The 19,664-nt window shown below is 37.3% G+C and overlaps 1 protein-coding gene across 1 annotated transcript in view; it reads left to right on the top strand.

Annotated features, from left to right (window-relative positions):
* The first annotated feature begins 1,909 nt into the window (after positions 1-1,909).
* Positions 1,910-19,664, top strand: part of LOC140232678 (U3 small nucleolar RNA-associated protein 4 homolog) — a 118,760-nt gene continuing 101,005 nt past the window's right edge. The window contains exons 1-9 of the mRNA XM_072312786.1: positions 1,910-2,151; positions 3,147-3,266; positions 3,728-3,793; positions 4,552-4,726; positions 8,013-8,167; positions 11,126-11,345; positions 13,296-13,402; positions 13,762-13,861; positions 17,673-17,737. Coding sequence (XP_072168887.1) covers positions 1,987-2,151; positions 3,147-3,266; positions 3,728-3,793; positions 4,552-4,726; positions 8,013-8,167; positions 11,126-11,345; positions 13,296-13,402; positions 13,762-13,861; positions 17,673-17,737 — 1,173 coding nt within the window. The 5' untranslated portion in view covers positions 1,910-1,986. The remainder of the gene's footprint in view (positions 2,152-3,146; positions 3,267-3,727; positions 3,794-4,551; positions 4,727-8,012; positions 8,168-11,125; positions 11,346-13,295; positions 13,403-13,761; positions 13,862-17,672; positions 17,738-19,664) is intronic.

Here is a 19,664-nt window from a genome sequence, read left to right as displayed (position 1 = left end):
GGTGAGTTTTTGACGAAATTAAACAAAAAATCGCATACCGATTATTGAATGATTATCATAGATTACGATAATTCCTTGTATCTTAGTTTTCCACGATTGATAAAGATATTCATGAAGGAGTCGCACAACCACACTGAAAAATGACAACGTCTGCGAAGGAATAGAGGTGCAGCCGCTGTCGCTACAGCGGCTGCGTGTAGCTAGTATAAGTTATAACAAGGCCAAGTAAATTTACAAAAGAAAATAGCAATAGCATCTCATGACCATGATGACTCATCCAAATTTTTGGAGAGTGCGAGTTGTAATGCAGGAGGTCTTAATATTTGATATCTACTCACTAGCTATTTTTTTATCTGAAGCTCCTGCTCAGCACAGCGTAAGGCACTCCATACTGCATAGTTTTGCTTTGCCTTGCATGATAATCATTGATAATGATATTCCAACATGCATCAACTAGGTCTGTTATAAACCCTGAACGTATCACAACCCAAAAATTAATTTGTTATTTAATACGTGCATCAGGAAAGAATTAAAGTGACGCACATATACAATGCTGCACTTAGCATGCTTAGTATGAATTTCGATAAGCAATTTGAATTATTGCAGCGATTGACAGGGTTTTTACTTTTACAGTCAGAAACAAATTTTGCCCTATTGACATTGCATGGTGGCTCACTATGGATTAAATCTAAAAAGAAAAAGAGGAAAACATTGGTTTTTGGTGTTTTTTTCTTTGGGGCTGAGCTGTGCCCCTCAGAAAACAGTGCCAGCCAGTCACCTCAGAATCCGAAATTTCAACTGGAGCCTCTACAGTGCATGGTAGGGTTAAACCCCCAGTATTCGGTCATTTAAGCTTTTCTGCAATATTTTTCAAACTAAAATAATATATACATACATCATATCTACAGCAATGTATGTGAAATATATCAAATTTCTTTAATCTCAATTTTCATTTTGTTAAATATCTCACAGAATTTCACAAAATCCCAAAATATATCACCTAGAAAATTCCCCAGAATACGGTCACCGCGACCAGAATTCGGTCACGCGATATGCGCGTTCAAAGTCAATTCGTGTTCAAGGCAGCTGAAAAATGCACCACGCACTACCTTGTTGGCGCAAAATTGCATCGGCGACGTTGCGGCGCCCGTTGGTGACCGAATACTGGGGAATCGGCACTTGCATTCAACCCTTGTACATTGAGACACTGCATCAGCACGTACAGAAATTTTGTGTTTCTTTTGTGTTTTTGAGGACAGCATCACACTCTAAGCTTGTGATAAGCAAAAAAATCCCGCAAGAGAACAGCGTATTTCTCGATTTTTAGCGCTTTTTCGGCAACCCGTACTCTTAAAACTGGGCTTAATCCGCGTGCGCTTTTGGAAAGTCACATGAATTCTGCAATTTTGACGGTGAAATTTGTAATTTTGGATGGATTTTTGGAGGGGGCTAAGGGAGTTTCCTGTTGTGAATGAGTGTGCAAGTATGTGATTTGATGTGATCTGCGTGTGTTGTGACAGTAGAACTTACTGGCTGGTGATTAGTGTGATAAGTGACCGAATACTGGTACTCTTACCCTGTATTTGATTATTATGACATGATAGACAATGATACTAGATTCTGGTATGACTGTACATACCAAACAGGAATATAATTCATAGAAAGGTAAAACTCACTGACTCGGCTTTGCATGCATTGAAGAATATTTACCTATGCCTAGATCATACAGATGATTCTGAATGCAGGCTTTGTTAAGCCTCTACATGCAGATCCAGATTTGATCCATTTATACTATTCCATAGAAATGTCATTGATGTCATTCTACTTTGTAAGTTTTCTGACAGTGTTACCTACCATGATCTTTTGTGTTCTTCCTAATCCTATTCTTCTTTTTCCTCTTTTTAGATTAATTTTAATATTGGTCATCACAATTCTTAGAAGAGTTGACCTGATCTGCTCTATAGACACAGGAACATTCAGAGAGCCATGGGAGAATTTTGCCTCCACCACGTCAAGTTCTTCAATTATGTTCCCAGTGGCATAAAAAGTCTAGCTTTCAACCAAGCAGACTCTCTCCTAGCAGTTGGCCGAGATGATAATTCACTGGAGATCTGGAAGGCAGGGGAGGAGAAACAGTGGCATCAAGAAAAGGTTTGGAAAGTATAATTGTTATTCTTTTTTAGGAGGTTGTTTTGTTTTGATTCCTCATAACATTAACCTGGGAATGTTTGTTCTCTTAGTTTACTCTTGATTTAACAACCATCATCATGTGCAGTCTTGGTATGGGTAAAGAAGTTGCATATGTCACATTTTTTATTGTTTTCATTGTCATGTTGGATATTACTATATAGGATGCTAACTGCTACATCAAAGATCAATGTATGATACAGTTCCTTTACACTTTGCTACAAATTAAATGGATTGTTATCACTCTATAACTGGTACGGAAACACTGCCAAGAACTCAGTGATTCAGAACCTTCCCCGCTGGATGCCTTGTACATGTTGTATACATGAGCCAGCAATATGGGTTAAATGAACCGTATCAAATCTCCTACTTTCACATGTAATGCATACTTGCCAACTAGTAAGATTTTATCAGATTCAGTAAGATTTTTTACGTTAAAAATAGCAAAATCAGATTTTCTGTCAGAGAAATCAGATTTTAAAAAAATATTTAGATATACCTTTCATGTGTATTTTCTGAAGATTTGACCTAAAGTAAGATTTTTAACTTCAGTTTGCATATAAAATAAGATTTTTGCAATCCACGAGTAAGATATTTCATCGTGAAATGTTGGCAGGTATGGTAATGCTTTTTTTTTTTTTTTTTTTAAATCATAATGTTAAATCTTGGATATCTATAAATTGTGCTGTAGTACAAGAAAAAAAAATACAAACCAATACTCCATTTGTGCCTTGGAATTACACTTTTAATGTGACTTAGAGAAGACACTTAATTCACACTTATTTTTTTCCCCCTCTATGAGATGTATGAATTCAATTTTCTATTAACAAAGAATTGAAATAATAAAATCTCTTGGGTATCCTATTTGCTTGCAATGATGTTGTGATATGAATGTTTTGAATTCATGTGCCATGCTACTGCAATTTGTGTATGCTCATTCATGCAACCTTCACAATCAGGTTATCCCTGGGTCACAGAAGCACAAAGTGAACTGCCTTGTCTGGGTCAAGGGTCGTCTGTTTTCAGCTGGGCTCCTGGGTCACATGATTGAATACGATCTACAAAAACTGGAACCAAAGGTGAAAGAAGAATTTCTTTATTTGCAAACTACATTATTCCCTCAGCTTTTAACCCTTGACTGAGACAAGTCAATAGTGTCTGGAACATTTGCTTCAGTTTTTTGAGAAATGGTGTGAATTTATTCCAAGCTCACTTTACTAGTTTATTATGTTGACGTTTTACTTCCGTTTAGAGGCAATATAAAACCTAGTAATGGATACAAATGGCATATTGATCAGAATAAGTTTTAGTTTACAAAGACAGATAATATACCATATGTTTGTACAGTGACTGAGCCATAATAGAGTGTCAACAGCAACAACAAAAATATTACTCATTTATGTTATGAATGATGAAAGGGTTTTTTACTGAGATCATTTACACTTTTCTTTACAGTGGAGACTTGTCAATATTAGAAGTTCATCTATTGTCTTACATTGATAGTTGAAATGTTTTCATGTTTCTCTTTATTTGTTTGCAGAAATCAGTGTACTTTGGAAATGCATTTTTGTGTCTTGCAGCCAATTATGCTGAAACACATATTGCGGTAGGTCATATGATATCTCAGAAAGTCTGATGAAACTTAAACCATTTACTGACAAGGTTTTGTCATTAGCAACCTTTATCATAGAGCAGTAGATTAGTCATAGTACAGTGAACTCCCATTATAACGAAGTCATTGGGACCGACAATTTCCTTTCGCTATATTAAAATTTCGTTATAACCGCACAACTTAACAATAAAAATATGAAGAGTGGGTAATGTTGCAGGGTGAATTTTTACTTCATTGTAACCAGAATTTTGTTATAACCATGTTCGTTATAACAGGAGTGCGCTGTATTTAAGTATGGCAGTATATGAAGCATTGCTAGTACATTGTATAACAGACATGTTTTGAAATAGGATGCAGATTGTCCAGGAACAAATACTGTAAAACTAGAAATGTTTGTGTGCATTTTAATTTTGCAAATTTCATGAGAGCCAAGATTCAGAAAAGTTCTTGTCTACACTATACTACACTGTACTCTACACTTGTCTACACTATGCTGATACAAATTATACCATCATATAAATGTATGATTAGGGACTGAAATGTATTCCTGCAAACCCCCCCCCCCCCCCCCCCTTGGATGTTTGTAGATACTTTGATAGCTTTCATGTCTGGATACTTTTTCTCCCAGATATTTGTAATACTGATTGTGCCTAGGTTCTGTCTAGTTGTGTGCAACTCTGCAGAAACTTGACTGTGAATGTTTCTCTTTCTGTCCCTGTATGACTCATTTTATCTATTTTATCTGTCTCAAGGCGGGGTGTGAGGATGGTTATATCCGTCTCTATGAAGTCAATGATGAGGGGTTCACCTATGACAGAGCGTTTCAAATGCAGCAGGGTCGTGTCGCGTCTTTGGCATGGCACCCATCTGATGATGTCATAGTGACTGGCTCTCTTGATAACATCAGACTCTGGAATGTCAGTACAGGTAGTGTAGTCACCTCTGCTTTCTCATTCTTCCCTTAGATTCTGTAAGCACCAGTTATTGATCTCAATCAGGGTTTGCCTTTGTGAGTAGTATTGATGATGGAAATTCTCAGCAGGATCAGGAATGATAGATGTTGAGTGGGTTACGTAATTAGATTTGGCCTTCATCAAGGTGATGGCAAGTGACTGGTGTCAATTTTTTTCCCAGAGAATGTATATATATATATATTTTTTTTTTCTAATTCATACTGTCCTGCTTTAAACTATTTCAGCTTTTTCTGCATTAATGTGCAATAAATCACAATCAGGTGAAGTGTCTTCAAGAAATTACTTGTTAATACGGAATTGCCGTCTTTGAATACATGAAATGTCTCTTGCTAGGAATGGACAGCATTAAGTATAGTATGTTTAATGTTGGAAAAACTGTTCAAAGTAATTGTTACATCAGACAGATAATAGTGTTCAGTGCAAATACACTGAAAGGAAAAAATATTTATGACTGAATGATAATTAGATTTGGGTATACACCTGTAAATACAAATTGTGAAAATTGTTCAGCAATTCCAACCATACTGTGGTATGAGAAGAGGCTCTTCAATCCTGTCAGTCTGAAGTAAGAAAGTGGTTTCATGTTATTTTTTATCTATCCCTGGTAGTTTTTTTATGCCTCCGCCATGAAGTGGTGCCGGAGGCATTATGTTTTCGGGTTGTCCGTCCGTCCGTCTGTCCGTCCTTCCGTCCGTCTGTAATGAATTTTGTGGACAAGGTAACTATCGAAACCTGTTGAGGTATTATAATGAAACTTGGCATGTATGTGTATTAGGGGGTGAAGTTGTGCCTATCAACTTTTGGGTGCACATGCTCAAGGTCAAAGGTCAAAAGGTCAAGGTCAAATACATAAAATTTCACTATTTCCAACATATCTATTGAATGCCTGAAAATATTTTCTTGAAACTTAGTGAATACATGTATTACCCAATTAAGATTCTCTGGTGAAAGTTTGGGTCATGAGGTCAAAGGTCAAAGGTCAAAAGGTCAGGGTCAAATACATAAAATTTCACTATTTCCACCATATCTATTGAATGCCTGAAGAGATTTTCTTGAAACTTATACCCCTTTCCCGCTGAAGAAAATCTTCCCCGGGGGCACCCGGGGGCACCCGGGGAACCCCGCAGTGTGAAAGGTCACTCGGTTGAAACCTAGGGGAAGCCTAGGTGAAACACCGATGAAATTTTGGGCAATTTTTACCCGAGAAGCGTCCTGGGTAGACACTGATAGTTCAACGGGATTGCACCTGGTGGTTCACCGAGAGCGCCCAGCGTGAAAGGTTGTCTCGGTGAGACACCGGGGAAAATATGCAGATTATGTCAAAGGTCATGTCTTGTTTCTGGTCATGCACACGTTTTCAGCTAGCTAGCGCGCACTCGACCTCCCAAATCCACACGTACAGGGTACTAGTAATTCGTGTTTGTGAACATACACACGACACTACATAGTATGTCGTTTCGTGTTCAATGTGGCGTTCACAGTGTGACAGCATTGTTTTCCATCGTGCTGTGCATTGTATTGTTTCATTAGCAAGCCGTGTATACAAAGCTGATATAGGTTTACAATGTACTTGATCGCTTTGATGCTTCCTCCTTCTTCGTCTTCCTCTAATGTCTAGCTCTTAACTCTTCCAGTAAAGTCTGATAGTGATACAGTCCGCCTCTTGCTTGATTTTTTCGTATTTTTTGCTTTTCTCGTCAAGTGCTGGGTTTACAATGTGCAGGAGAAATCCGTTGACGTTTTGTATTGTTGAAATTTGAGGGAATTTTGCAAATGGCTGGAGCGTGGACCAAAGACGAAGAGAGATTGTTACTTCAATTACGTAGTGAGCGAGGCAGCAGTGAACGAAGAACTGAGCGGGACGTCGGCTGACGCTGGCACCGCGTACGAGTCCCTCCTCCGAAAACTTGCTGAACATGGAATCGAAAAAAACCAAATCGCAGATGCACAACAAACTCAAGTACATAAGATCACCCACGTTGCGAGCAGAAAACCCGTCTAGGGGAAAGTTTCACCGAGAGCAGTGTGAAATGACGGCACTGAAACTTTCACCGAGACGGGCAGCGGGAAAGGGGTATTAGTGTATACATGTATTACCCAATTAAGATTCTCTGGTGAAAGTTTGGGTCATGAGGTCAAAGGTCAAAGGTCAAAAGTTCAAAAGGTCAAGTAAAAATATTAAAACTTCTTTTTTTTCTCCGTACCTTGGAAAACTGTTCAAGGTATCTTCATGGAACATAGTATATACATGTACTAACTGGAAGTGATTATCTAGAGAGTGTAGGGTTCATGGGGTCAAAGGTCAGGGGTCAAAGGTCAAGTGCAAGACTTCAAAATTGTACTATTACCCTCATATTTATGCAATGCCAGCAGGGTTATTTTTTTACACTTGGTGTATGCGTGTGTAACCTAATAGAAATTCTCTGGAAAGTTTTTTTTTTTCTCTTTTTGCCTCAAAGGTCAAAAGGTCAAAGATCAAGTGAAAGTGCTGAACTAACTTTTTCCTCCATATCTCGGAAGTGGCTCAAGTTACCTTGAAACTTAGTACATATTATGCATGTTCTACCTGAAAGTAATTATCTTATGAATTTTAAGGTCAAGGGCCAGATGAAAATGGTAACAATTTACTATTCAATTCAGAAATTGCACTTTTTCTCCACACCTGTACCTTGAAAATTACTCAATGCCTAAATGTATGAATGGGTCAAAGTCAAGTTAAAGTCCTTAAATCCCTAGATACATGCTCTCTTATTCATCCAATTAAACCTACGTCAAGGAAGGTGAACATTCAACACATTTGTGACAAACTTGTCATTCCAATATTTTGCCAATTTTGTGAAAATGTAATCACACAGTGTCCACATGTACTATCTAGACCTATTGGGAAAATCATGCATTATGGCAGAGGCATACCAGTCGCCAAAGCGACATTTCTAGTTTTCCATGTAATAAGCACACAGAAAATAGGTGTGCAATGTGAATCCAGTAGCAATTGAACAAGCAAGTAATGGTATGTGAGTGTTAGCATTAATTATATGATGACAATTGTATTATTAGCATTGTGCCTGCAGTAAAAGCAGTAGTAGTAGGTATTGTGTCACCTATAGTAGCATTATCATCAATGTCATTAAATCCATCAATGTCACTAAGGTCTCCATATTGCTATACATTTATTATTATCATCATTTTTAATATTAGTCTGATGAAATCAACCATCAGTTTTGTGCTTGCAATCCCAGGCCATGCCAAGCTGAGAATCACCATGCAACGTGTCCAGAGAAACCAAGAAGTGGTGGTCTGGCAGGTAGCCATACTAGAGGACATGACGGTGGTCAGTGGAGACTCAGTGGGGAGGACTCAGTTCTGGAACGGAACTCATGGCACTCTACTCAAGGTGATAGAACATGGCAAATAGTTCAATACAACGCACTTCTGTTATAATGAACACCGTTTTAACGAAGTTCTTGTCACAATGCAGTAAAAACTCACGTCCAAAATGAACATCTACCTGGTAATATACGTACAGTATATCTTCATATACTTGACTGTTAGGCTATAACAAAATTTCAGTATAGCAAAAGTTATAACTGCCAATCCCGAGGACTTTGTTAGAATGGGGATCTCCTGTATTGATAACATCAAATATTGCATGAGTGCAGTAGTGGTTTGGCATGTTAGGTCAGATTAAGTGAGTTAACAGCTAATGGAGCTTAAACTGTAATGATAAATCTGTTGGACTTAAGTGAACAGAGCCAATGTTGTGTGTGCCAAGTTTATTTTATGAAGTTACAACGAACACGGTTACAATGAAATTTCTTTATAACGAAGTAAAACTTCTGGTCCCAAAATTATCGCCATTAAAGTCTATTGTACAAAATTCACTTATAACGAACACGGTTAAAGCGAAATTCTCATTATAACGAAGTCTTTTCCGAGCGCCACTGACCAAAAAAAAACACACAAAAGAAATGTGCTCCATTATAACGAAATGCGGATCGCTTTCGAAAATACCTAGCGGAACAAGTATTTATAGCGTCTCTGCATGGGCGAACGCTTCACATCACTGTGTGTTCGCTCCCTGTGTCATGCAAAGTTTCCGAGAGGAACTTGCGTTATTGTAATACAATAATCTGATATTGAATAACTATTTGTTTCATTGTTCCGATTGTTCTTTACTACAAAGCACACAGATTCTGATAGACCTGAAATGTCCGTTTGGGAATGAAATAGAGTTTGTTATAACAAATATTTTGGCGTTATTCCAAGGGTTCGTTATCAATAAGGTTTGTCAGACAATGAAATACGGTTCTTATTACGACGGTTTGTTAGTCTGAAAATGATAGAAATTCCAAATGTTTGTTAATCGGAACATTAAAAAAAAAAGTTTCCAAAAGTGAAAAAGGTGAGTCCACTTACAAAACTTCGGAATTACAAACCATATAATCATCTTAAGATAACCGAACCTTCGAAATAACTAACCTTTCTCATTTTTTGATTAACAAACCTTCTTCGGAATAACGAACCTTATTTCATTTTCAGATTAAAAAACATCCGGAACAATGAACCTTTGGAATAGAGAACCTTTGTCAGTTTTTGATTTACAAATCTTCTGAATGACGAACCTCATTTCATTTTCCAATCAACGCACCTTCGAAAAACAAACAATATATTTCTATCTAAATTATGAACTTTCGGAAAAACGAATCTTCGGAAGAGCGAAGCTTCAGATAAACAAACCTTCAGAATCCTGGGAATGGCGAAACTTCGGAATGAGGAGCCTTTGGAGTAACAAACTTTAGTAAGAAACGAACATTTGGAATAGCCTAAACCATCATTTTCTATACATGTGTGACAGTACAAACAACTTCATGCTCTCTTTTAAATGTAATATTTAAATGAATTAAAAGGGTACCATCCCATTTCGCATAGCTTTCCAGTGTATGATGAGTATTCAACAAACAGAATATGATATATGCGTGGCTTCCTTGTTTTCATTATATATTGTATTTGTTTGGTTATAACGAAATTTCGTTATAACAAAAGAAAACTGCCGGTCCCGAGCATTTCGTTATAACAGGAATGCACTGTAGTGGTGTATCATTACTAGTAGGTTTATATGTTTTCCTCACAAAAGAGTTCTACTTGTTATGATTGATAATATTAGGTAATTACACATATGTAACTTGAATTGCCTGATTTGAGAGCAGGTTACTGTAAAATGAGGAATGTTTGCGTGAGTTTTAATTTTGCGAATGTTGAGAGCGCCAAGATTCGCAAAAGTTCTTGTCTACACTATTGATATGCATTGCATGCCAGTGGCAATTTGCGAAAATTTCAACCTGTGAAAAAGGTTGTTGGCTGCAATTTGCGAAAATTTCATGCCGCAGGTATATCATGTTTTACAGTAGTTTTTGTCATTTAGGGTTACAATATTTTCTTTCTTTTGTTTGTTTTGATTTCTTCTGTTTGTAGGAGATTAGAATTTTGCTTTCATGCAAGCAGTGTCCAGTTATCACTGATCCTGTATTACAGTCTTTATCACCATGGCCCGAATTCACGAAGGTGGTACAAATGAAACCATGGTTTAAACCATTGACAAAACCATGGAGCGCCAAGTGTCACATGGAATATTTCGTTACGAAATCAGTCATTCCGTCGATTAAATGATTATTTTGTAACAAAATGACAACATTTTGTAACTAAATGAACATTTCGTCCATGAAATGATAATTTTGTTAACGAAACAGTCATTTTGTCGACGAAATGACCAATTTCGTAACGAAATATTCCATGCGACACTTGGCGCTCCATGGTTTCAACCATGGTTTCATTTGTACCACCTCCGTAAATTCAGGCCCATGTGTAGAGATTGAAACCATGGAGCAGCTTTTGTGCATCATTCTCAAAGATACTTCTCATGAACAAGTTTAGATGTAGACAAACCATATCACACTGTCAGTCCTATATCTATTGTTTCATCTTGCCATTAACTGTTTTTCTGTCCACATGTTCACGTTCAGTGGCAGATCAGGGGGCACGTGCCCCCCCCCCCCCCCTTTAATGATAAAGAAAACAAAAAGAAAAGAAATGAAAAGAAAATGAAAGGGGGCGCTTTTTTTTTTTTTTTTTTGTTGCTTATCAGATGATGAAACCTGGAAGATGCGTGAGAAACTGCATGGGAGCCTTTTTTTTTTTTCAGCTGATTAAACCCGAAAGTGGCACCAGAAATATTTTTTGTGCCCCTTTTTATGGAATTCATGCATCTGCTCCTGATGTTTGCTATCCCATGCAGATACTTATTGGAATGTAAATGTAGGATAATTTGAGTCTTTAATTTCATTTTGTCACACAGAGTTACACCAGCCACAGAGCAGCCATTCTCTCAATGTGTGTGTCTGCAGATAAAACCAGTGTCTTCACCGCTGGCATTGATCCTATCATTGCTGAGTTCCGTCTGGTAGCAAAGACTTCTGGGAGTGATTCCAAGCACTGGGTGCGCAGCAGGACCATGAGGGACCACACCCATGACGTGAGGGCGTTGGTCATGGCCAGAGACCAGCTGGTTTCAGGAGGTACATTTTTTTTTGTGACAGATCTGACAATTTAATGGGCATCTTGGCTTTGAGCCAAATGCCTCATGTGTGTGTTATCAACAGAATAGCAGCAGTTTGCAGGGTTTCTAAAGAGGGACCTGTCTTTCACTTCAAGTGTACAACACATGATATTGTACACATTTGCAATAATTGGGGATATATTTGGTAAGGGGGGGGGGGAGAATATTTTATAGTATTACAGTGTCCTGGGGTACTTAAATCAAGACAAGTCAATTTCTGATGCTATTGGAAAGCTGTATTACTCAAAATTGTTCCATTTTTAGGTAAGGACTTTATGACATATAATGGAGTTTTGGCATGGTTTTAAAACAATATCCCTCTGTCTGGCTGTTCCAAGTCTCTTGAGAGTGAGGAGTCCGTGTAAGTTGATAATCATACCAATTCCTATTATCTGAGGGAGTCATGATGGTCACCTCCTTATTGAAGTTTCTTTGTACCTTGCAATGTAATCAGAGAAAGTGCTACTGGTTTTCTATATGTGACCGTGCATCACAAAACGAACAAAAAGTTGCACGCAGTGAATTCATGTGAGGACTGAAAATAGGTGAAATGGGTCAACCCAGCCAATCTTGAGTTTTTCATATTTTTCGAAAGAGCAAAGCTTCTTCTATGTTAAAATTTAGGATCATAAAACAAACAGGAAACTGTGTTTTTAGCAGTTTTTCTCAAACACTTTATTATGGAACAGTGTGGTTAGATATTTCCAATAGAGTCCCTTTTTCATTTAAAAAAAATCCTGTACACACTCTTCCTTTCAACACTAATAACTTTTGAAAGGATAATGCTACTGCTTTGAAAGTTGTCATTAATCATGAACAATATGTGTTAATAAAGCATGCCTAATTTCAACTTAATCTGACAATCTCTTCATTGCTATCGCTCCGGTGGTTAACACCATGTTTTTTTGTTCCATTCATGGCACAGCTAACATGGCTTGTAAAAGATTAAGCGCTTGAATGGACTCTTTACTTCAGAGCCTCTTTTCTCAGTTCACACTTTTCCAGAGTGTGTGCTTTCTTTTCAACATTTAGATAGGTTAGGAGAGTCCATTTGAATTGAGCTATACATCTTTTTAAAGCTTAGAGTCTGCTCTATTAGAATCTGCCTTTAATTAAAAATCCATGTCTGGCAACTTTTTGTTTGTTTTGTGGTGCAGGGTCACATATACCCGAGTCAGGGGCGGATCCAGGAATTCCGTAAAGGAGAGGCGCCTTTACAAAATTAAAAGGGGGGCACACATGCCCTCCTTTTTTTCTTTTTATTTCTCTTGTTGTATCAAAAAATGATGAGAGGGGGTGCACACCAGCTGCGCCCCCCTGTGGATCTGCCACTGCGAGTACAACCCAATAAAACTCGAGCCTCAGAGTTTGTGAATAATAAACAAAAATTTCAGAATGGTAAGTATAACACAAAGTGGAGCTAATGTACTGTAAAAAGAGCGGTGTTAAAGAGGCTGTACCGTTGTGGTCGAGGTTTTGCGAGATATTCAGAAACCACTCTATAAGATGTCAAAGAGCATGCAATTCTAAGGGGTATCAAAAGTTTATTCATTTGATGAAAATCGGTTTTGGAATGGCTGAGATATTCAAAGACAAGGTGAAACAAAAAGATCCTAATAAAAGGTGTGGCCTGTCGCTTTTTATTATTATCACTTTTTTTTGTTGATATCTCAGCCATTTGAGAACCAATTTTCTTCAAATAAATGTTGAATCCTTCTTAGAATTACATGCTCTTTCATATTTCATACGAGGTTTCTCATTATCTCACTTAGGAATGTTATGAACCTGAATCCTCGCCTCAACCAGTACTGTACAGTCCCTTTCAGTGATATGAATTGGTAATGTTAAATACTTGGTTAAGATAAGTAATGTGATGTCTGACTTCTTGCCCCATGTTCTCTCTGACAAGGTCTGGACACTCAACTGGCCGTGAATCCTGCTCACCTTGAAGTAGACATGTCAAAATTGAAACAGTCAGCCCACAAACACCGTCAGAGGATACGAGGCTTCCCTCATGTAAGTCTCCATGTTTGTTTCCTGTCATTCACAAGCAAACTTCTATCATGTTTCCAATTTTAGAAGAATACAGTTTGTCTTACATAAAGATAATATCTGTCATTGTCCATCCTTTATTCTTCTACTCGATCCTTCATCATAAGTGAAATTTGTATGAAATGAAGATAGATTGGCATACTCTTCAAAATGTCATCTCAGCTGAGAACTACTTAGATAGGAACAATCAATTTTGTTGTGTTTATATTTGTTCTTGGGAAGGATATGACAGATCATTGAATGACAGAATGCTGCTCTTTACAGCATCTGTAATTATGTCTTGATTTCTGTTTCCTAAGTGTCCTTTTTCTTCTGAATTTCAGAGACCATTGGTCAGTCTGGCTGTGAAGGCAAGGCTTCTATTGCTTCAGTTTCCATTCAGACTGGAAGTCTGGAAACTAGGAAACACACAGGAATCATCAGGTATTGAAATATTGCAGACTATGGAGTATGAAATGCTTTTAGGGAGAAGTCTTAGGTGTCCTATTTTAAAAAAGAAAAAAAAAAGATGTAGTTTATTATTATGCAAATATTTTTTTGATTTTTTTTTCTTCTAATATTTGCTTCTATAATTAATGCTTGTCTGCTCTAACACACAACCTCATATCACTGTTTTGCACAGACTTTAAAATGTTTGTCATGGAATGAATGTTCAACTCTGTGTAATTGAAATATGTAATTGCCAAATGCAGACTTTTGATTCAGATGACATGTTCCTTTTTACTTTTTCATTATCATTAAGGGTATGATGGAATGTGTCATGATTTTAACCCATTGAGGATGAATCCTGAGTATACAGGGGCAAGTGTCTATGGGAAATGCATGTTGTAGCAAAATCAGCCCCACCCTCAACAGGTTAAGAAAGATAGATCCCACTGTGAAGGCAAGTCATTAAGAGTGCGGTACTCATGGCTTCTTTTTGCAGGGTCTAGCGTATTTATTTATTTATTTATTTATATGTTTTATTTTCACAGGGTGGCTCCGTCAGTGGGTTAAACACTGTTGTTCTTGGAGGCCCTGCATGAACACATACATACAAATAAACACAAAAATGTATGATAATCATACAATACCAACAACAAAATCATATTTGCAGTATCAAATCTGTATATATCTTAATATACTGTATACTGATATATATTAAACTCAAAATTTAACAAATATTATGCAACACATTACATCCTCATATCCTTAAATTTCCCCTACCTCAGAAAGAAAAAAACAAACAGAAAAAAAAAGAAACGACAACAACAGCATAGTGTTAATTTGTGAAATGGCGGTATTATAAAGTTAAGCAGGTCATGAATATTGAGTAAAGAGTATTCAGGAAGACAGTAAAAGCCAATAAGGTTAGGTTCTTTGAATCAGGAAGATAGTGCCAACATCTGAAAATTCTGATTGTTGTATGAATTATGCACATGGAGGGTTTGAATGTTTGAATACCATTATCTGAAAATATGTGATTTCATGCAATATGATACAAAGGTCAATAGTAGTTTTAAAAGTGGTTCTGTTTATATAATGAATAGGGACTCCCAGATTATAATTATGACTAATTTAACTAGGGGTGAAGTAGTCTTCATTGGAATGATTTTCTGCACATTTTCATGGATCATGGGAAGTTCCTGTTGCACAGTTCTTAGTTGACTGTGCTGTATGTCATAATATTTCATTTCAACAGAATGATATTTGAGGAAGATATTTCAAAATCAAAGTGAGCAATGTCGGTGTCATCATAAATATTTCCTTTTCTTTTTTTCCTGCCGTGAACCAAACGTTCTAGTAATGAGAAATCAATCTGTTAAATCTTTCCCTACACATTCATTTGAACTACACCATGAAAGTTGACAATCTTATAGTTTTCCAAGATGTTTGGGGCCTTGGTATGATTTTAGCTCTGATGGTGTCAGGGAAATTGAAAATGACGTGGTATTTTTACTTCCTGTTCAAAATCAATGACTTTGTTAGGTCTGTGATAATTAGGGAAGTGTGTGAAGGGCATGTGTTGAAGTGCTAGCTTCGATTCAACAACTGTTTGAGTCTGTCAAGATCATTTAGTCTTTTCTTTCTCTAGATACCTTTCAGTATTTGATTGACAATCTCATTTTCGTCTGGAATGTGTCAAGGGTGATGCCCACATCCGCCCCTCTCTTAAAGGGGAACACGAGTTGACATAAAATGTTCGGTACTCTATCCATGGTAGTTGTGCTTCAACTTTTCCTGTCATTAAAAAAAAAAAAGTTCATTACTGTAGTGTTTGCCAGTAAAATATTTTTTGTTTAAGTTTGAAACTATTTTTTTTTTTTTTTTTTTAGTGTGCAGCAATGATATCATAGTTGAGTTGAGCATTTTCAGTCTTTTTTTCCCATGACGACAACATTTGGGAGCAACTTTTAAAAAGGAGTAAGCGATTATCTTTCTAAAATGAGAGGACCCTAACTGAATGGCATGGGACATTATATGAAGTGATGTAGTGTTGGATCTTTCATAGCTATTAGAATTTCTTTAACTATAAATGGTCTTTATTTGTGTGTTTTTGCTTTGTGTGCCATTGTGTGGAATTTCATTTGTGTGTATTTGATGGTTTGTCTGCTCATTTACCTGTTTGTGGTTTTGTTGTGGGGCTCCAGTAAACACTCATCCTATTTCTGTATACAAATATTGGCAGTCTTATCCTTCTCACATGAGAGTCAGCCAAGGAGTTATTTTCTTGCCAAGGCATCACATTCTTCTGCCAAATAACAATTTCTGTGTTTTTGTATGTTTGTAAAACTATGTGATATTTTCTCATTTCTAGCCAAATTCTATGTCCAAGATATTGATTTTATATTAGGTTCAGTGCATGTGATGAAGACATTTCTTTTAAATGTTTAAAGTAAGTTTTTTTTTTTTCAAACAATCTGGTATTTTGCAGTGAAGTACATTTTTGTCATGTGACAATTGCTAAAGGCATTTGTCTTGTCTGAAATCTTTCTTGCAACTTGCAGGAAGAGTTTTATATGGAGGGAAAATGCGTCAAATTTTTTACCATCTCCTCTTGATGATGGTGCCTGTGTGTTCACATTCACCAAGTTGTTTGCATAACTGAGCATAGAAGCTAAAAACGTGTCAGCATGTCAAAGACCTTGATGCTGATAGTTGGCCCACAACTGTTTTCACCGTCCTCCGTGATTCTAATCCCAGGGGCCTACTCTCCTAGACACATGAGCCTCTCCGAGCACTGCTTGTTTCCATCAATACACAACTCTCATCACTAATAGGTGCCTCATTCTACTCCTTTCTAGCAGACCTGATTTGTGTAGCAGAATTAAGGCAAAGTGATGCAGTGAAATAATTTTCTCTTATTAAATGCTCTGCCACTTGGAACCAGTGAAGTAGGGAACTACTGGCAGCAGATGAAATATCCCACACAAATAACATTTGCTGCTATGGCATTGGTTATTTTAACATACCTCTCTGATATTTTCAGAAATATTGATATGTTCCAAAAAGTATTTTTCTCCCTCATGTCTTTTTATTTGTGGTATTAAAGCAGCTTATAGTCAATGGTGAGAGACTCCTGGGGTTTGTGTGAGAGTAAAACTATTTACAGCAGCACAGTGGCTGTGGATCATGTCATGATATCCTTACTGATGTGTGTGTGTATTACCTGATACAAGGGATCTAACTTGCCAAATCCCGTAGAGGATTTCTCTGTGTTTGTGACCTGTGTATAATATGAATGTCACCCCCATTCAAGGGCAGATACAGCTATGTGTTTTATGAGATAATGATGACAATCTATAGTGTGCATAAACTTTATCACCTTCCAAGATTTGATGTGGCTGTGGATGCAACCAAGTTTGATTCTTGATATTCTCCCTCGGGCATCATAACTTTGTGTTTGAATCACTGGAGGAAATTAAGAATGTTTGTACGTAACCAGTGAAATTTCATGTTAAGCTTGTTTGAAGACATGGAAAGTTAGGGAAGGATGAGTTGGGGGTATGTAGGTTTACAGAAAATGTAAATTCACAAGAAATGGCCATCTGCTTTAAAGTAGAACCATTTTGATTTATTATTATTAATGTCTTTATCCTATCCAATTTGTGATTTTGGAAAGGAATGATGTTTACCCTTGCTATCAAATGGTATCATAGATTCATGTAGTTTAATTATCATTTTGAGAAGAGTGCTGTAACATATATTTTAATACTCTATCTTTGCATGATTTGCTTCTTTGTGTACCTTTCAGACGAAGATGGTAAAGTGCTCCCTCTGTCGGAGCACCCAGTCAAGCTCTTGGAGGTGAAGAGTAAGGTAGGCAATGTGTGACAGTGTAGTGTGAGAGCACAGCATTGCTTGTGGTGAGCAGCTGTGTGTGTGTGTCTGAGCAGCTGTCTCTCTCTTTGTGTCCGTCTTAATCTTCCATTGTTTAACAATCATGCATGACGTGCGCAATTCCTTTCCCCACTCATCTGTCATGTCTAGTCCTCATCTGCAGTGCATGATGGGACCTCTGACAGAACGTGGCTCCGTGCAGCATCCAATAATTGGTCTTTTGATAGAGATCAGTACTTCATTACGTACATGTTCTATGTCAGATTTTCCCCTATTACTTTCAAAATGACTCTAAAATTTCCAAAAATACAGCTTGCTTGAGTTTCATCATTCCTCTCCTCCAAACCAGGCTGCTTTTAATTGACAACAACAGCTGCTGAAACCAAAGTTTCTATGTCGATATGAATTGGCAGAGGCAGTGTGGCAGTGCAGATGATAGTTATAGATGTGAAAGGGAAGATATTGATATATCTTCTCAGGTTTTGTTTGGTTTTCTGTACAGGCTGGTTAGAAAATGGGCACAAGGTGACTTCATGGCTGTCAAGTTTCTTTGATTCTTGGAGACTTGCTGAAAAATGAAATATCTGACTACATTCTGACAAAATATTATTAAGTCTTCTTCCTGGCTTGGGATAAAGCATTGGATATTGAAATGCATGCAATGCACAATTATCTCCCGATACCTCTCATGACATTATCTTACCTGACATCTCCATGATTTTGATATGTGAATGTTGGCAGTTATTTAACCCATTGATGATAAGCTGATTTTATTGTAACAGACATTTGCCATAGATACCTGCCTGAGTCTGCTTAGGACTAGCCTTCAATGGGTTAATGGTTACTTTGCACTGAAGATAGCATGGGAAAAGGTGCTATACAGATGAAAACAATTGCAAGAGTGTATGGAAGAAAGCTGTTGTGTGTTGACTGTATGTCACATGAAGTATTGGTAGCCATTATGACTCTAGCTATATAGCCTCTTTAATGTGAACTTCCTGTCAAGTTAAACTACATTAATGTTACACATGTTAATAAGACCAGAACAATTCGAAACAGATGTGTCGGCCCATTATAAACTTTCCCTGCCAGTTTCCAATTATGCAGTCACATACAATCAATTTCTCATTTCTTCCTTGTAGCTGTCACCTGCTGATAGTGTGGAAAACAGTTGATAGAGTCATTTGCATGTCACAGAGTTCAGTGCTCTAGATCTGACACAAGTTTGGTGTACTGACCATCGATTTGTCTCGACAGAGGCAGGCAGTGTCTGGAGATACAAGCTGTGCAAGATTTTCACATGACACACACATTGTCATGCAATACACTGTAGACCCTATTTTTTTTTCTGTCATAATTTGTGTGTGAGTACAGCAAAGATGTGAAAAACAAAGTAATCATCGTGCATTCTTTAGAAGTAATCCCACCAGCAACTTAGGTAATGCCATGCTGATATGAATTCTAGCTGGAGGCAGGGATGCTGACTAGTGCAAATAGGAGATCAGTAGATTTAGTGAGTCAGTGCATGCATTATCTGTCTGAAATGATAAACAGACCAACTTTAAAAGAAGTAGAGAGAAAGGTAGCATGATTGTTATCTGTGTAAGTTGGTTACTCTCTACAAGTATTCAAAGAAACCTCAAATGAAAACTACTGACCCAAGTAAACAGCATTGGCATTCAGAGTCAGCATTTGCAATAGCTCATTCAGTACAATTCACAAAGTTACACAAGTTTTTTTTTTTTTTTTTTTACGTTCCATGGTAGGTTAGAAGTTGGAGAGGTGCTCCTAACCCTTAAATCTCTAAATGGGACTAGGATTCCAAATGGGATTGTCTGGTAACAATGCAATTATCATTCTTCCAGACATTTTATCTCCTTGCTTTTTCCATAATGTATGCAGTGTT

Source organism: Diadema setosum, chromosome 9 (assembly GCF_964275005.1).
Source record: "Diadema setosum chromosome 9, eeDiaSeto1, whole genome shotgun sequence".
In the NCBI taxonomy this organism is placed as follows: Eukaryota; Metazoa; Echinodermata; class Echinoidea; order Diadematoida; family Diadematidae; genus Diadema; species Diadema setosum.
Note: the sequence above shows the minus strand (reverse complement) of the source record. Positions and strands in the feature narration are given on the sequence as shown.